Source organism: Sorex fumeus, unplaced genomic scaffold (genome assembly GCF_029834395.1).
Source record: "Sorex fumeus unplaced genomic scaffold, SorFum_2.1 ptg000081l, whole genome shotgun sequence".
NCBI lineage: Eukaryota > Metazoa > Chordata > Mammalia > Eulipotyphla > Soricidae > Sorex > Sorex fumeus.
The window spans coordinates 3,933,625-3,952,160 of NW_026606138.1; the positions used below are offsets into that span (position 1 = coordinate 3,933,625).

General features: G+C 34.0%; 1 protein-coding gene across 8 annotated transcripts in view; it reads right to left on the reverse strand.

Moving 5' to 3' along the window:
* CNOT2 (CCR4-NOT transcription complex subunit 2) overlaps positions 1-18,536 on the reverse strand; it is a 119,184-nt gene that overhangs the window by 20,339 nt on the left and 80,309 nt on the right. For 7 of the 8 annotated variants that reach the window (XM_056130670.1, XM_056130666.1, XM_056130668.1 and 4 more), the window contains 4 exons: positions 14,968-15,034; positions 3,503-3,650; positions 2,677-2,859; positions 36-115 (listed from right to left, as the gene is read on the reverse strand). In XM_056130670.1, the coding sequence (XP_055986645.1) occupies positions 36-115; positions 2,677-2,859; positions 3,503-3,650; positions 14,968-15,034 (478 nt within the window). The remainder of the gene's footprint in view (positions 1-35; positions 116-2,676; positions 2,860-3,502; positions 3,651-14,967; positions 15,035-18,536) is intronic. The other variant, XM_056130671.1, reaches the window with a different exon arrangement.

The following is an 18,536-nucleotide window of genomic DNA, read 5'->3' on the forward strand; positions in this document are numbered from 1 at the left end:
ATTTTAATAGGGTGCTAGCTGCAAGATAAGCTTACCTGTTCCATTAAAAATGTTACTTGATAAGGAGTTATTCATTCCAAATGCCTGATTCCTGTTCATTCCAAATCCAGACATACTGGGTACATAGAAAATAATTTTAGATAATACAGTAAGAATACTAACTTTCAGATGAAGAAAACAAAAGTGTATACTTCTGATCTCCTATCATATAACAATTTGTTTAAAAGCAATTTTATCTTCTAATTTAATCTTTATTTTTAATTAAAAACTTTCCTAAAGTCCTTCCATGAATAACTGAGAACCAAAACATCTTAAATGTCTTAATTGAAAAACTTTAAAAACCGATGTATTTATATGTGAGCCTTGAGAAAAACAAAAAATTATGGGGACCTTTAGTGTACTTGCAGAGGCAACTTACTGGATATACTGAAAGTAACTATTCTCAAAAGTATGCAATTTATTGCAAAGACTACGTTTTCTGAAGACTTGGTTTTTCTTCTTCTAATGGTGAAGTGAGCTATTATTTCTTTGCGTAAACGACTTTTTTCTATACAAAAATTTTTTTCCAACTATAATATAAACTTGCCATGGACAGGGTTCAAGTCTATTCATCTTTATATCTTCTGCCTATAGTGTTCAGGAGGATACAACAGAAACTAAATATTCTACTGGATCTGAAGTAAAAGGCACTTCTGTTTAACTGAATTTAGTGCTCTAAAACATGAATACTTAGTTTATATTTTAACTACTTAAAAGAAAAAAGCCCAGTGCCCACAATTCTAAACACACAATTAATACTTAATATATGCCTTTTTCACAACCCTAAATAGGAGAACAAACACAAAAAATAAGACTGAACCTACAGTAATACCAGAAGTAATGTAGAATGTCAGAGAATACAAATTCTACAATGAAAACATATAAATTCATCAGAAAATAATTTGACAAAAGACAGTGTATCAGTGATACAAGAAAGGTTGAACTATTTGAAGATGAGAAGTTTTTGTTTCTGTTAAATCTGTAAAACTATGGTTAAACAATATTTTTCACAAAATATGAAACAACCTACCTAGGAAGAATAGGAAAAGTAATAGAAAATTTTATTTAATGGCATGTAAGAATTGCTTATGATATCGGCACTCTTAAACACTGAATATATGCTACAAGATAAAACATTCTTGTAATAAACACAAATGTCATCAAAAGCAATAATTAGGGTTTCAGGTCCATGTTTCAATGATAATTTATAAGCAATGTATTTTTCAAAGACAAAAAGTTAAAAAAAGTCACGATAAATTTTTAAAAGTACATTGAATGAACAATTCTTTAAGAATGCAGAAAGATGTGATAAAGTCTAAGAAGTAGTATATGGTTAGGAAGTTATCAAGGAGATGATTTTTGATAACTCTTTAGAAATAAGTTTTTATTTCACTAAAAAAATGAGAGCAGTGAATACAAAAGGAATGACAATTGAAATCATGGGATGAAGATTAAAACAGGAAATGTGCTAATCTATTTTAATCAGATTTTATAAGTACTGGAATAATTCAAATGAAAATGATGACAGCAAACAGATCAAGGTCCTATTTCTCTCAAAGTTTCCCCATAAAAAAAATCTGGCAATCAAACATTTTTGCAAGAAAGCAAGCCTTATATTGTAGATATAACCCACAGACAATACCTAGACAGCTTAAAACTCCCAACAAAGCAGATAACTTAGTACTTTTATTTTTGCACAGTATTATACGCAATAGACAGTACAAAAAAGGGGTCATAAAGAACGGCTCATCTCTTTTACTGTTTTTGTTTGGGCCACACCTGGCAATGCTCAGAGTATTACCCCTGGCTCTGCACTCAGGAACCACTCCTGGTGGTGCTCTGGTGACCATATGGAATGCTGGGATCAAACCCAAGTCAGCCACTTGGAAGGCAAATGCCCTACCTACTGTACTATTGGTCTAGTCCCCCGAAGCTCAACTTTTTGTTTTAAATCCCATAAATGATACTCTTCAAATACTCCAAAGACAGAAGACCGTGGTGGTGAAGTCTTCAAAGCACAAACTGATTTCCAGTAGAAAAGGTGTGAGTCAAGATAAGTCCAGTGAGTCAAAATGTCTCTCTCTCTCTCTCTAGTCCTTACTTATTATAACTGTGGGACTCTTACCACTGGTAATCAACCTCCTCACATGAGGTGACCAACCTCACTTATTATTAGAGGACGGCAACAAAAACTTGTCTAATGGCAACCTAAGAATAACCTAACAACTAAAAACTTTCTATAATGAACTGACTTTGGAAAGAACAACTTATTTTTGGATTTCTTTTGTTCTGATTTTGGGCCATACCTGGCAGTGCTCAGGGTTTACTCTAGGTTCTCGCAGATCACTCCTCACAGGGTTCAGGAGACCACATGGAGTGCCAGGGATGAAACCCAGGTCAGCCGTGTGCAAGACAAGCATCCTACCTGCTGTACTATCTCTCTGCCCCACCACTCCCCGCCCTCCAGTATCTTTAGGAACATTAAAGTCGTGAAGCGTAACAAAAAGAGACTCTTTGGTCATAAATGTATGATGAAACACTAATGAGACAGAAGACTAAAGAACATTACTGAATATGAAAAGGCAAATTTGAAAATACTCCAAAAGACAATTATACACAGTATCAATAAACTCTTACCTGTTCACAGTAAAAGGCTGTCGAGAAGGCTGCTGCTTTGGCATACATATTATGCTCGGCGAGCTTCTGTTGGGGCTACCTAACCCTGAACTGCTCATGCTATTTGTCCTGCTAGGAATTCCAATGCCCTGACCAACCTGGGAGTGGTTCATCATATTCCTAGGATTCATAGGCAAAATACCCCTGAAAAAGAAGTCCATTATACTAAATAAGCTCTCCACAATTATTCATTAAAATTCTCTATAATTAATTAATTGTTCTAACTCTCGAACCTACCCAAGTATGCCTAAAAATTACAGTGCTAATTTTCATTATCTGTCTGGCAATTGTAGCTCTTCGAAAAGAAAAATGAAACAAACCAATTTTTAAAAGGGCAATAAATTATAGTGAAACTAATATATGATCTCTAAGATGAGAGAACTAATGGGGTTATTATGACATTAATACAAATGTATATCATATATTTATAATTTCATACCAAATGTATGTCATTTTATCCTCTTCATGTTAATATGAATAATTTAAGCAATGTTTTATTCTCATTAACACAAAGGATGCATAGTGTGTGAGCAGTGATCAAAATTATTTTAAATTTGTATATCCTTTTAGAAAGAGCTGGCTTTTTGAAAATGTTGACTACTGGTATATTAGTTGCAGGATAAACACATTTATCAATTTGCAATGAATTCAATGAGTATAGGGTATCAACTATTCTTCTCCTAGTGAAAGGCAATGAACCAGAAAATTCAAATCATTACTTCATTTAAAAACTTGCTTATTCTACAAATATACATTTTGAGAAATATTCTGGCCCATTAATAAATACCTGCTTGGAGATGGTGGCGTGTGAAGTGACATTGTTGGTACCCCTGTTGTTGGCGTGACGTGGCTCGGTAACTGAGTGCCTTGTGATAAGCTGCGATTTAACTGAGGGGTATTGTTGCTCATCCCCCTCATTGGAAGGCCTAGTGCACCTATTAAAAAAATTCAGAAGAAGGAAACTCATTGCCATCAGGAATGAAATTGCTATCCATCTTCTGGAGTTGGCAATTTAAAACATTTTAAAATGATCTACGTGTAAATACAAGTTTTAAATAGATATATTCAATTCACTCCAAAGACTCCAGTTTTAATAAAAAGATTCTAACCTGCATTAATATTTCTATCTCCATTTCAGTACTATTTTATAAAAACTTTGGTAATAATTAGATGACTTTTAAGTTTCGGTGAAAACGCTTTTCACAACTCTGCCTGTAAGAAATTTGCAATCTGCATGTTTTCCTGCTTTAAATAACTTAGGTACAGGAACTTCTAACTCTGCTATGCTGAAATCACTGTAATTTTTATATGATCCTTTATTAATGTAATTAAGAAAAAGTTCCTTCACTACTATTTATACACACATAATACTCAACATTATAATTTTTATAAACAACATATACTGTCAGCAATTATCTTTAGATAAGTCTCTTATATATATAGTTATATAAGAAACAAAAATTGAAAAAATTAAAAAGGATTTTAAAGCACAATGACCCCTTTATTTGTCTTCTATGACCAGGGTCAACGATTGGAATACATTCCAACAGATTTATTTTTTCAGACTGTTGAGGACTCACCATTCAGATATTTATGACATGCTACCTTTTACTGATATATGAAACATTTTTTTCTTCTTTTATCCCTCAAATTAAAAATGCCCAGTCTTTAATTTAAACTGTACATCCTTTCAGAAAGAGCTTGCTTTTTGAAAATGTTGACTACTGGTATATTAGTTGCAGGATAAACACATTTATCAATTTGCAATGAATTCAATGAGTATGGGGTATCAATTATTCTTCTCCTAGTGAAAGGCAATGAACCAGAAAATTCAAATCATTACTTCATTTAAAAACTTGATTACCAAAACAGGTTACTATTTTATCTACCTACGAAATTTCCTTGACTTCATCTTCCTAAACCATATTTTAAAATTCTCTTATACACAGCCATGAAATGACAAGCAGTCAATCAAGTCTATTCTGAAACAGGGTTAAATAAAAGTCTAAGACAGAATGAGAGCTAATGAACATGGGAAAGTCTCTAGTGCCAGGTATTTATGGTGACACTCTCCCACTTTCTTTTGTCTAATTTGGGGCATGTCCAAGTATTTTCAAGAATCTGAAGATGTCAGAACTATGGCCTCCAGAAAAGTGGAATACTTTATGCTCTGGTTTTCTTCACATATTTCTTTTCAAAATTCATCATTTGGGGGCGGCTGGAGCTATAGCACAGCGGGTAGGGCGTTTGTCTTGCACGCAGCCAACCCAGGTTCGAATCCCAGCATCCCATATGGTCCCCTGAACACCGCCAGGAGTAATTCCTGAGTGCAGAGCCAGGAGTAACCCCTGAACGTCGCCGGGCGTGACCCAAAAAGAAAAAAAAAATTATCATCATTTGGCACAGCAGTGTACCTCCTATAATCTAGGGATATCAGTGGACCTTGAAGATTTCACCATCAGTCTCTGGAACAGGTAAAGTCTCAGTACTCAGCTTGTATAGTGCAAGTGATTCTCAGCTGAGAGGCTAATGAACCCAACTCAAAATAGCTTTAAGCAATTCTTCTCAGCTCTGTACCATAAAGATCTGTGCTCAGTTCTGCTTTGAAGTCAAATGAAGGGAATTATTCTACAGTATACAAGTGTCTAGTCACCGTAAGTTTTGTGACAAGGAGAACACCACTAGTTGCAGCCATCTCCCCAAATCTGGGACAAAGCAAGGAAGAACAAAAGATCAAAAATCAGTTTCTATGAGATTTCTTTAGAAGGAATCTTTTTTTATTCTCTCAGGTTATACTAGTTTCTGCTGCTTCTTGAGGCGCTCTCATAATGAAACACCAAAGTGATGCTGTCCAGATCAGTCATTCAATTTACTGAGTGCCTATAATCTGTTAAGCGCTGTGCTAGCTGCTGGGGACACAGCAGTGAACGGGACAGAAAAGGCGCCTATCTTCTGGAGCTTACATCTTTCTCCCCAAATATGCTGTCCTAAAATCAGTGACACAAATTTTTTCACAGGAATGCATTTCTCAAAGTCAATAAAAACCAAGAAATGATACAAGTTTAGGGTTAGGTTAGAAGGGAACTTAATGATTACCCAGTCCAATTTTACAGAAGAGAAATAACCGAGCCTCACAACTGACTTCTCCCCAAGGTGACACACAAAAACACAATCCTAGAATTTAAGTATCTTAATCCTACTATTCCTACCACTAAAAGCCCAATAAAACTCTAAACTAGCACTTGTGTGAGTGAGTACCTTCGGTATTCTAAGAACTCTTTTTATATCTTTTTCTGAATATTTACTTCGTTTCAAAATTTTCCTGAATTTTCCTTTTTCTTTTGCCATCTATATCCCAGCTGTCATTTCTCTAGTTTTCCTTTCTTTACCTAAAAAGTTAACTTATGAGGCTCTCTTTCTATATCTTTACCACTATAAACTAACTCACCAAAATTCTAGTACCCTCTGGTTCATTTCTAGTAACAAAGACATCTAACAAAAGACTCATTAAAGATACATTTACTTCAACCCTCTACACACATATATATCTACTGCTATATATTGTATTCTAAAACTTCACAGCTTCAGAAGTATTTTAGATTGGAGTCTCTGAATACTGGCAGAAAACCGTTTAGAGAAATAATGCGTAAAGTTATTTCTTTAGCAAGTTAGGGAAAGGCACACAAGTTAATTTATAATGCTGAGAGTAAAGGAATACAAAGAACTGAAAGATGTAATAATTTTATTTTCCCTTCAATACTCTGGAATTAAGAAAAACATGATGCATCCAAAAGATACCTACAAGTCCAACAGTTGCATTTTGTTGGATTAATAGGTATAAAAAAAGAGAGAAGGGACGAGAGAGAATTGCTGGCTTGGGAATAAATGATAATTAAATTATTTTTAAAATACTTAAAATTAAAATAATTAAAATACAGATTTAAATTCCTTTAGGAACAGTATGCATATTTAAAAAGAAAGAATTTTGGAAAACAAAATATACTAAAGTCATTAAATATGAGTTACTTAAGTCAAACTATTACAACTAAGTTCTGGGGAAGAGAAAATTTTTTTACTAGTATAATTAGAAACAGTCACAGAAAATCATCTCCAAAATGACTTATAAAAAAGTAATAGAAAAGGATCACAAAACCTTTCTGACATGAATAACTACAAGGTGAAAAATATAAGTACGATGCACATATGTATACATGAGATACATTGGAGAGCCCGGCAAGCTACCTGTGACGTATTCAATATGCCAAACACAGTTACAACTGGTCTCAAAATGGGGACATTACTAGGCCCACTCGAACAAATCAATGAACAACGGGAGGACAGAGTTACATATGGGTAGTTTCTGCGAGAATAATGAAATTAAAATGGACTGAGCACCTAACAAACCATGTTGTCAAGTTCTATGTTACTTCATCTCCTTTTCTCCTAGTAGCAACTCTACAAATAAAGTAATTTTTTTTAACCACTGTAATGGTATGGAACATTAAAAAAAACTGTTGAAAAGCAAACTAACAGGTTATAATTCAGAATCCAATGTTTCTTTCAGTATAACAAAGGCAAAGAATAACTACACCGGTGTGAAGCAATAGTATAGTGGATAAGGCATTTGCCTTGCAGACTCCCAACCCCAAGCACTGCTAGGAGTAATTCTTGAGGGCAGAGCCAAGAGTAACCTCTGAGCATAGCCATGTGTGACCCCCCTTAAAAAAAAACCCAAAAGAACAAAAAACCACACACAATAACTACACTATTCTATTAGAATACATACATCTGTTAGAATACGTACATACAGATGTACGTATTCTAATCGATTTCAGTCTCTAGCACTTTTCTCAACAGTCAAAGAATGAACTGGATTTAATCATTCATTTTCTTTTTCAGCAATCTAAAATAGGATCTAAGAAATATGTCCATGGATTATTTCCAACACACAAACTGATTAGCAGCAAACTCCTGTAACACTTATGGCAAGATGTGTCTGCCTGTGATCTTTAACAAATCAATTTAATAATACAAGAAAAATATAAGAAAAACATTTAATCCTATGAATACTCATTTAAATGAAGTTTCTGAAATCCTGAGTAGAGACCCTTCAATAAGATGAGAGATTGAAGTGTCCTACTTTCCATTCCCAAAGCAACCAGTCCCTGCAAGCCACTGCTCTGCCCACTTTACCACTTTGACTCTCTTGCTCCTAGTCAGCCAATATTATCTAACATTATTTCACTATGCTATTTTCTTGACAAAAATCAGAGATTTAAAGATACAAAAGCCTGCAGAGACCATCCTATTAACTTACTAATGATGTTCATAAAATCAAATTAGAAATAAAGAGCCAACATCACACATTAAGTCACGTACTCAAGATCACGTTAAAGGATAAAAATTTCTTCTGGGCTGGGGATGCAGCTTGGGGACAGACACTTATTTGCATGTGGTGAAGCACCTTGGTTCAATACACACACAGACACACACACACACTTAACAGTCCAACTACCCCTCGTCCCCCCCCCACCAAAAACAAACAAAAGCTTAACTCCCATTTTAATCCTTTTTTTTCCTTTTCTTTACAACATTTATGCACAGCAGCTGTGGATGCACATGGGATTACTAATACATACATGAAAGTAAAATGGACATGGGATCAGAAAATGTTTTCTGGAGACATTAACACAAGAATCAAATAACAAATTACATAACCAAGAATTCAGGTAGGCAAAATGTAACAGCACTACTAAGAAAACACAAAATGTATGAAATGAGAAAAAGCATAGTACTCTTGCTTCTGGGTACCAGGGAAGCAGCATGGATGGAGTTCATTCGTCTCAACATCCTCAACAACGGAAACTGCTGCTTTGTTACAACCAGCTGAGACTCCCAATCAAGGCTGGATCTTTATAGCAGTCGGTAAACTTAGTTATCAAAATGCTGTGAGAATCTCAAACATGTATTTTGTACTACTCTCAACCTAAATTTTCATTGTAGATTACCGGCACCCAATCACAAATTGAAACAGACTTAAAATCCTAAGGATTACATGATATCCCGCTCTTTCATACCTGACACCCCAAATCATATTATCTCTATTTTCAACTTTTTCCGCACATTACAACTTCTATCAACACTCCCAGGCTGGAGTGATAGCATAGCGGGTAGGGCGTCCGCCTTACAAGCGGCCAACATAGCCGACCCGAGTTCGATTCCTCCGCCCCTCTCGGAGAGCCCGGCAAGCTACCGAGAGTATTCGATATGCCAAACACAGTAACAACAAAGTCTCCAATGGAGACGTTACTGGGCCCGCTCGAGCAAATCGACGATCAACGGGAGGGCCTTTACTTTACTTTACTTATCAACACTCCCACCATTAGTCCTGTCATCCTGTTAATGTCTCTGTCATTTTTGGAGGGGGGGGTCACACCTGGCGATGCTCAGTCGTTACTCCTGGCAGTGCCCGGAGTGCCATACTGTATGCTGAGGATCAAAGCCGGGTCGGCTGTGTGCAAAGCAGACACCCTACCCGCTTTGTTATCGCTCCAGCCCCTCTCTCTGTTCTTATGTCTCTCTTCCACCCGTCTATTTTCCGTGTAACAAGTGATCTGTTGAACATGAAGCTGTTACCTTAATGTCCTACCCATTAAGTTTAGAGTTAATCCAAATTCATCCAAATTCATTATCAAATCTTAACAAAACTCCATAATCTCTCAACTATTAGTCCATTAACCTTCACTTTACCGGCACTCTCATTCTTCTTTTAACATACAAAGTACTTTCTGAGAGTCTCTTGAATCTGACCTTTTTGATCGCATCTGCACCAGCAAAGCTTACATTAGATATTCCCAAGAACTCTCCATCTCAACATTCAGGGTTCCATTAAAAGATCACCTCTTCAAAGACAGTCTTTGCCAGTTGCTCCATGTAAAATATTAATTTCATCTACCCAGACACTTAACCTGACTCAATTTTTATAGTACTTATTTTCAGAATTTATTACTTGATTGTATATGAATATTAAAATATAATAAGCTTTGTGAAGCACAATCATTTACTGTATATTTTAGATGTTAAATAATACTTTATTCATGATATTAACATTACAAATAAATAAATGCTATTATTTGGCTTAATTCAAAGATAAATCTATAGATTCAAACTCTTAGAACCCAGAAATTTATCATTTATCGTTTACAGTTTGGATCATGTGCATACTTGCACTTTAGGATGAAGACATTTAACTGTAGTCAGAAATTACGGTCCTCAAGACACGTTAACAGTTACGTTTACAAAATAATGTAATCCTGTCTCTTCTACTTTCTATCTGTGTAACCCTGGGCAAGTTGCTTAACATCTCATGAGGTTGTTATAAAGAAGTGAGTTAATCCACAGAAAGTTTTTAAAGTAGCATCTCCTATGAGGTAAATATTCAAATAGCATGGGGGGAGGATGGGAGAGGAGGATAAGAGAATAAGCAAGATGGTGAACTACACCTATAGAAAGTCAACTCGCAGTCCCTAAACTGAAGAGTCCAATGGAGAGTCCACTTTTCACCAGAAAATACATTTTCTGGAGAGGGAAAAAAAAGAAGCCCCCCTCCACCCCAAAAAGCCCTAAATGTATGCTGCATGCTATAACTATGTTCTAGCATAGAAACAAAGATCTTAGTATATATTCAAAATCATGATGATTTTACTTTTTTTTTTAGCAGAAAGTCTAATAGGTTTCCACTGGTTTAATAAACAAGACAGATTCTGTATTTTTCCATGCTCAGATGTTGTTCACATTAATAACTATGGTAATCACACCCATAGTCTCCTTAAAGCCAATTCAAAAATATCCTTATTTAAATTATTTTTTGCTCAATAAGCAAGATATATAACTATTCTTACTTCTCTATATTCTAACCCTTCAGTAATATACACTTATCCTACTAGATGATACGTAAATGCCATATCTGGCTCACCATACCTTCAACAACCATTTAGTGAGTGTCCATCATGGACAGAGTTCTTTGGATACAAACACAATGAAGACATTCATTAAATAAATGCATTAATACAACAACAGTAGGTACACCTTCAGAGATAAAAGGGAATAATCTCTTCCACAACATACCTACACAGTAAAATATATTAATAATAAGCACTCACTAAAGTAAGTTAAGCTTAATTCCTACCAACATTTTGAAATCTTCTCATAGCAATATATCATGTCTTTCTCTTCAAAATTTAATTTCTACCTGTTAGTCTATGAATCAACAATTTAGCTATTATTTTATATATAGATTTGCCTTGACTTCCCCAATCATAACATAAGCTTCTTGATGAAGAATTCCCACTGTATTAATTTATGGAACTGTAAAAAAAGGCCCTTCAATTTCCTAAAGTTCCTAAAAATGAATCTTTTCCCTAATCAAACTGTCAGTAGTATAAATTCTGAACCATTCCACCAATGGTCTGATTCTTCACAAAAGTGCCCTTCATACAGGTTTTTGAAACAGGTCAATGGACTTTGTTGAAAGCATAGTAGTATGCCACACTTTCAGCCAGAAGTCCAGATCAGAGAAAGACAACTTTATTTCCCTTCTCAACGAGAGGTCCAAATTCTCTGAGAATTCAGAAAAAAATGTGTAAAAAGATATTAATCAAGTGAGCTAAATGCAGACATTTAGCTACATTCAGAAACTACAGTCCTCAACACATGTTGACACAGTTATGTTTACAAAGTAATGTAATCCTGTCTCTTAAAGGAACAGGCATGTAGGAAACACTAATAAACTGATTTTTTTGGTTTGTTTTCTTTGGGGACCATCCCCAGCTGGCTCAGGGCTTACTCCTTCTGGGCTCAGAGGGCCTTAAGGGTGCCAGGGTCACTGGGTCAGCGGGGTCCAAGGTAAGTGCATACAACCTCACCATACATACTCTCTCTCTTGCCTGGGAACACTAATAAATTGTACTGTGCTTTTGCTCTAGACCTTCATGACGATAAATTCTGTTGACAGCTAAGAAAAAACAGTACAACTATGACAACACTAAATTTCAATATATAAACAGGTGTTAATTCCTGTTTTCTGTTTATTTCAATTCTTCAGAGAGCTTCAGAATCTCGGGGGGTTCTTAAAACTGTCAAAATGTACCTAAGATCTTATGGAAATACTCAAAAGAGACAAGTAGATGATATCAAGCAACTTGAATATGAAAAGACTCCTTTTCCCTCTCACTGGCTTCCAGTTATCACTTGGTAGACAGAACTCCTGGAGTCACATAACTCTTGGATGAAAAATTATGTATCTGGAGACAGTCACATTATACTGAACCTGCAATTATACAAAGTCATTCGAGTTCAGCATTTTCTTGGTACCCTTATTTGTTCCATGATCAAATTCCACCCATATCTGGCAAAATATAGATTTATGCAAATCTGTATTCATTCTATGAGAATAACCTCTATCATGTTTTATCTCAGCAAGCCTGTTACATGGAAAGAGCACTTTTTCTTCTTCACTTTTCTACTTCAGACCTCTCCAACCATTAAATTATAAACAGATGGTAAACCTCTATTATGAAAGTGCAAATCCCTACTGAACTTTAGTAATCTAAATACAGATTTAGTTAATGGTGAAACACAATGTACTTGAAGGCAAACCAACCAACCAACCAACCAACCAACCAACCAACCAACCACGTTTTAGACCTGACTCTGAAAGAGAGAGCAGAAGGGTAAAGGTGCTTGACTTGCATGTAACTACTCCTGATTTGATTCCTGACACCACATAATCCCCTGAGCACCTTTAGAAGTACAGAGCCAGTAATAGCAGCTGAGCACCACTGGATGTGGCCCCCAAACCAAAAAAAAAAAAAAACCCTATAACGACGACGACAAAATATTAACTCTATTAATCCCAAAGCACAATTATTATAGCTGTCTGTCATAAGAATAACATCAATAAAATACTCCCTTTTGCTTATTCCGTTTATCTTCCTATCCTTTATTAAACTCAGCCACTCAAATCTCAACTTTCTGGTGCTCTTATACCTTTGAGATCCTACCATTTAAGTGTTATACTACTGAAGTCCTACTCTTTAAGACTCTGATAGGGTATATATTCTGATTGATTACATATCAGATAAATCATTTCTCTTGGCTCTTTCAGGTCTACCCTAACTCAGCAAGACTGGGAATCCAACCTCTTTTATTCACTAATTGTAGCTTTTAAATATGTATCCAGGAAAGGAGTAATTGTACCTTGCCTTAAGACCTCTACAATTCCAGTTAATCTAAGATTCTATTTTCTCATAGGCTAATACCTAAAATGTCCACTTAAAAGCAAGCCATATATGAGAATATTGGTTCATCACTGCCATAAAATACAGCCACTTAATATACTAATGTCAGTATGAAGTATTTGTCATTTGTGTCTTTTTTTAATTTTACTGATTGATTGATGGTTCTTAAACCCACGAAGCCATGCTCAGGGCTTAATCCTGGGTTGTGTGCTAAAAGATCACTCTTTAATGGTGTTTGGGGGAACACCTGGAGGGTCAGAAATCAGACTCAGCTACATGCAAAGCAACAGCCTTACCACTGTACTATTTCTCAAGTCTGTGGCTTCTATTTAAACAGGTAAGTACCATCATATAGATTTTCTAATGAAAACAACTGTACATTTCTTACCTTTGTATAACCTTAATAATACAATCATTTAGACAAACCAAGAGATCACTATACAACTGTCATAAAGCAATTGTTTTAAACATATATCAAATTCCATTATTTTAAATTAATTACATCTTCACATTCGGAAGTTAAACCTTGGGTATGACTTTAAAACTCTGAAAGGTATTATAACCATCATTCTTCACAAAATAATCTCAAGTGTAATTTTTCTAAATTGTACATCTCTTTCTATTGTGTTTTACCATAGGCCAAACTTTTTAACAAAGGGCAGCTTTAAATTGATATATTTTCATTGTAAAAGTTACACAAAAAGTGTAAAACAAATGTAAAAATATTTTACTTTGTAGTACGTAAAGAAATATTAAACATAATATCCCCTCAACAAGTAGTACAAACATTTGTAGATAATCAACCATTTTTTAATTTGTAAAAAAATTTTTTAAAATTTTTTTTTGGTTTTTGGGTAACACCCAACAGTGCTCAGAGCTTACTCCTGGTTCTGTGCTCAGAGATCACTCCTGGTGGGGCACAGCGAATCACAGGTGGTGCTGTGTATCGAAATCAAATTGTCTGCATGTAAAGCAAACACGTGACCCACTATACTATTTCTACAGCCAGATGTAAAAAATTTCCAAAAAGTATTCCATCAATTGACAAGCAATTAATAATTTTACTAATTCTGTATCAAATAACATTACATTACATAGCAAGAAGATGGTGACAAATTTGGAGAGAAAAAAAGGTAGAAAGAAACTAACAATTAGATTTCTTCCTCTAGTAAATTTCAAATTTTACTTAAAGGGTAAAAGTGATAAAACAAACTATGCTGATTCCTATCAAAACACTTTTAATTATCCTGACAAAGAGTATAATACAAATAATCGGCTTTTCTCTGAAGCTGTCTATAATGTAAAATGTGAACTTGGCTCTTATTCACTATGCCTATCCTATTAAAGATGAGAAGTTAGCAGTCTGATACTAAGTGATAATAAAATATTAATAATGGACAATTAGGAAACTTTATAATTTCATTTAACAAAAACTTTGTGATAACATTTATTGAGCGCTTACTATGCGCCAGGCACTGTTCTAATCACTGTAAAAGTATCATTAATACTTCAAAGAAAATATTATATATATATATATACACATATATATATGAGAACATTGAACTGTGAGCCAAAAATATAAATTGTAAACTTAGGACTGAGTTAAAGAAGAAATATTTGCTAAACAAAGAGAACACTTCATAAACTATTAATGGTCTTACACTAATAAAATACCAAAACCCAACTTACTCAACTGAAAAAAGAACTTTTTTGTTTAGCAAATTTTTCCTCAAAAATAGTTTAAAGGAACACAGACACAAAAGATGCAAAAATAAACTTTAATTTGTCCTATATCTAAATAATGAAATTTGAATCAGAAAGGCTGCAATGTTTTTTTGCTGTGTGTAGGGAATATATGGAAAACAGAAAAGTATCTTTCCTTTTAAATCCTAAAATAAATGCACAAGTTTTTTTTTTTAAATAAAGTATCCCAAAATAAATACGAAATTCTTACTTTGTTGCCCGTATAAACTTGCCCCAAACTGAGACAGCTGACCTGATGTAGATGGTGATGCCAGCATCTAGAAACAAATTAATTATATTAGAGCATAAAGAAAGTATACATTGCATTTACACTTTATAAATCTGTACAACAGATTAATGTGATTCAGACTTACATTTCTCAGAAAACCACAGAACATTATATAACCAATTTCATGTTTCTTAAGAAAGTAAAAACGGTATAAAATCAAAATGTGCTGGCATAATTAATTTTTAATTACAATAAAAGAATTTCCAAGTTATTCCAAATGAAACCAGAGTGGCATCATTATTTCACCTAAGGAAAAAATAGGCTAAAGAAAACAAAAAGACATACAGCATCACAAAGTCTCTAAGTAAGTGCAATTACTTTATTCTTAATAAATTCATTTTTAAAAGGTGAAACTCAAATAGAAAAGTTTATTTTTTTATATACAAAAATTGGGATGTATCCAAGCAATAGAAGTCTCACATACATATAACCGTATAATGGAGAGATAACACAAAAATCAAATGAGAAAAACTGATTTAGACACACATAATATACAAGTGATATAAATTTAATGACATGCATGTACAATGCCTTTCAAATTTACTGTGTCAACATTTTCCCTTTTTTGCCAGTACTGAGGATATCAAGCCCACGGCTTCACAAATGCAAGGATGTGGCTCTACCATTGAGCAACACCCCTGATCACAAGTAGCAATATCTTTTTATCTAATAGAACATAAATTCTTTGAAGGCATATTATATTCGTGAAATGCTATGCCAGTTTAACTTTTCTTCATGTAGAATGTAGCAGAATGTGGCAGCATACACAAAAAATTATTAAACTATATAAATAAAAACATGTATATATAAGCACATTTGGATATTTCTATGTTAAATTAAGCAACAATCAAAATCCATAATTAAACAAGTAAAAACTTGTGCATGTCCCTAAGAGGATTATAATCAGTAGAAAAGAATGATTTATATAGCTAATTATATTCTGAAACAGTGTCACAAATTCTCCAAAGTATGAAAACATCACCAAAGGAATATAATTTTAAACAATGGTAAGGTAACAGAAGTACTTTATAGAGAAGTGATATCTGATATAGAGACCAGCAAGATTCCAGGTTTAGAGTAAGTGGCTGATGGTGACATCATCAGAATACAAATAAGAAATATTAGTTTCCTGATTATAGGGCAACTGGGGAAAGAAAGCACACTCCAACATATACTAGTGCATAAGATAGGAAATAAAAATATGTATCTTAGGATAAGAGGATTTTTGTTAAGAATGATGGTCTTTCTGTTATCATAAAATTTAAATGTAAACAAGAGTATATATATATATACACACATATATATAGTTTCTAAAGTCTGAAAATATAAAGAGGTAAATCTAATAAGTGTTTAATAAATGTAACAGTTCTCAGTACAGATCTTTCAGTAACAACAGCAATCAGATATTCAGCTTTGGATGTATTTATTAAGCAGGATCCTAAATAAACAAACATTTTGCATAAGATAAAGAAGGCAACTGGTAGGAAAGCACTAAAGGTCACATAACCTGTAAGTGCTGAAATCAACAATGAGGTTACTGTGCTCCCAGTCTAAAATCATTCTATTATATACTTCCTTATTTTCTAAGTCTTAAATATGCACTATAGTCAAACAATAAAAATGAGGAAGCAACTAGAACAGTAATAGGATTTCTGATTTCCCCTACGAAAAAGAATTGCTTTTCCTTTAACACAATGTCAAGGAAACAAAAAAAATTACAAACCTCTAAAAACTGATCTCCTTTCCCGTATACATCTGACATTCATGACTTAGAAAGTCTGAAATATTTTGTCTGTTATATTTAAATAAACCTAACACACCAATCTAATTTTGTCAGCAATCCATAACACATTTAAATATGAAAGTATTCTATCTCCTTCATGCTTCCTAATAGTAAGCACCTTTCACAATACCACTTCCAATAAATACTGTATCAATCACAAAACTTCTTTTAAGAAATATTAAAATCACTTTGGGCGACAGAGAGTACAGTGAGTAGGGCCAATTGCCTAGCATGAAGTTGACCTGCGTTCAATCTCTGGCACCCCACTTAGCTCCCCGAGCCCCACTAGTATCTTACTTAGAAAAAAGCCCCGAGCACTGCTGGGAATAGCCCCACAAAAAACCCAAAATAAAGAAAGTAAAATCAGTGTGGTAAAAAGTTATTTTCTACCGGACAAATGACTTTAAACTTCAATAGTAGTTTACTAATTAAAATCCCCTGACCACAAAAGAAACTAAAGAATAAGTTTAAAATGTCCTTTAAAAATTTATTACATAAACAGCTAAAAATATAATGGTCATTTTTTCTCAAACATTCTATTATTACTCCAGGACAAAAACATCAAAGTATGACTTGGACTATTATCCTATCTACCCCCCAAAAAAAAATGATTGGAAAGAGTTCGAAATCTGAATAGAAGCTGCAAATACTTTAAAATAACAAACAGTAAATAATTTAAGAAGTCTTCACTTGGACATACAGAAAAATAAGAGAAGTTAATAGACTAAGGAAGAAACAAAGAAAGAAACAAGGGAGGGAGCAGGAGAAATATGAGATAGTCCGTAATTCACAGGACTTGGCAGTAACTTTTAAGTTGATACAGAGAACAAATTATGTTTAGATTATTTCAATCAATTTTAATTTCTTGGGAGAGAGACCTCCCAAGTGGTACTCAGAAAGCGCGGGGGCCATAACCAGCAATTCTTGGTCAACCAAGCTGGCGGTTCAGCACACAGACGCTACACTGTGGCAGGGAATACCCTGGGCCACCATGCTGATGCTGAGGGGTCAACTTGGTAGACACATGTCAGGCAAGTAACTTAGCACCTATACTGTCTTTGGCCCCTCAAGCAATTTTAATTCTTTGCCGAAAGAACAATTAAAAGGTGCAATATATGTTGAGTTAATGTGATTCCTACTGAACATTAACATTCAGATTCTTTTTCTAAAAGTATGCCAATAAATAAATACCTTTTATTACATTGTATGCACTTTAGTTTAGACCTAAAGCACAACTTTGTTAAGTCAAATGATTCCAGGAATGATTAGAAAACAAAATGTTAATGTGCAGTGCATTTTTTACAAAGTCTATTTTATGATATGCACACAGTAGTTACCTTAAATATTCTCTAACAGAAACTGGCTATCTCTCTCACACATACTAGTATAATTAGAAACAAAAATATGATTTGCAGACTATGAATCTTTGTTATTATTGAAACTAAACATTTTATAACTGTTCTTAAATTTAGATATATAAAAATAATTTAATCACTTAAACCCTTTCATAAATAGGTTTTTTATCATACATTTAAGAGGCTTTGTATTACGAATTCAGTTCTAATTTTAAAAAATCTAACATATTTACTGCGATGTTATCCAGTACTGCTCCCATGTAAAAATCTTACACATTTACATGATTTCCTATTAAAAGTTTTAAAAATGATCCTGAGTTTTTAGCTGATTAGATTATCAGCATTAGTCAATA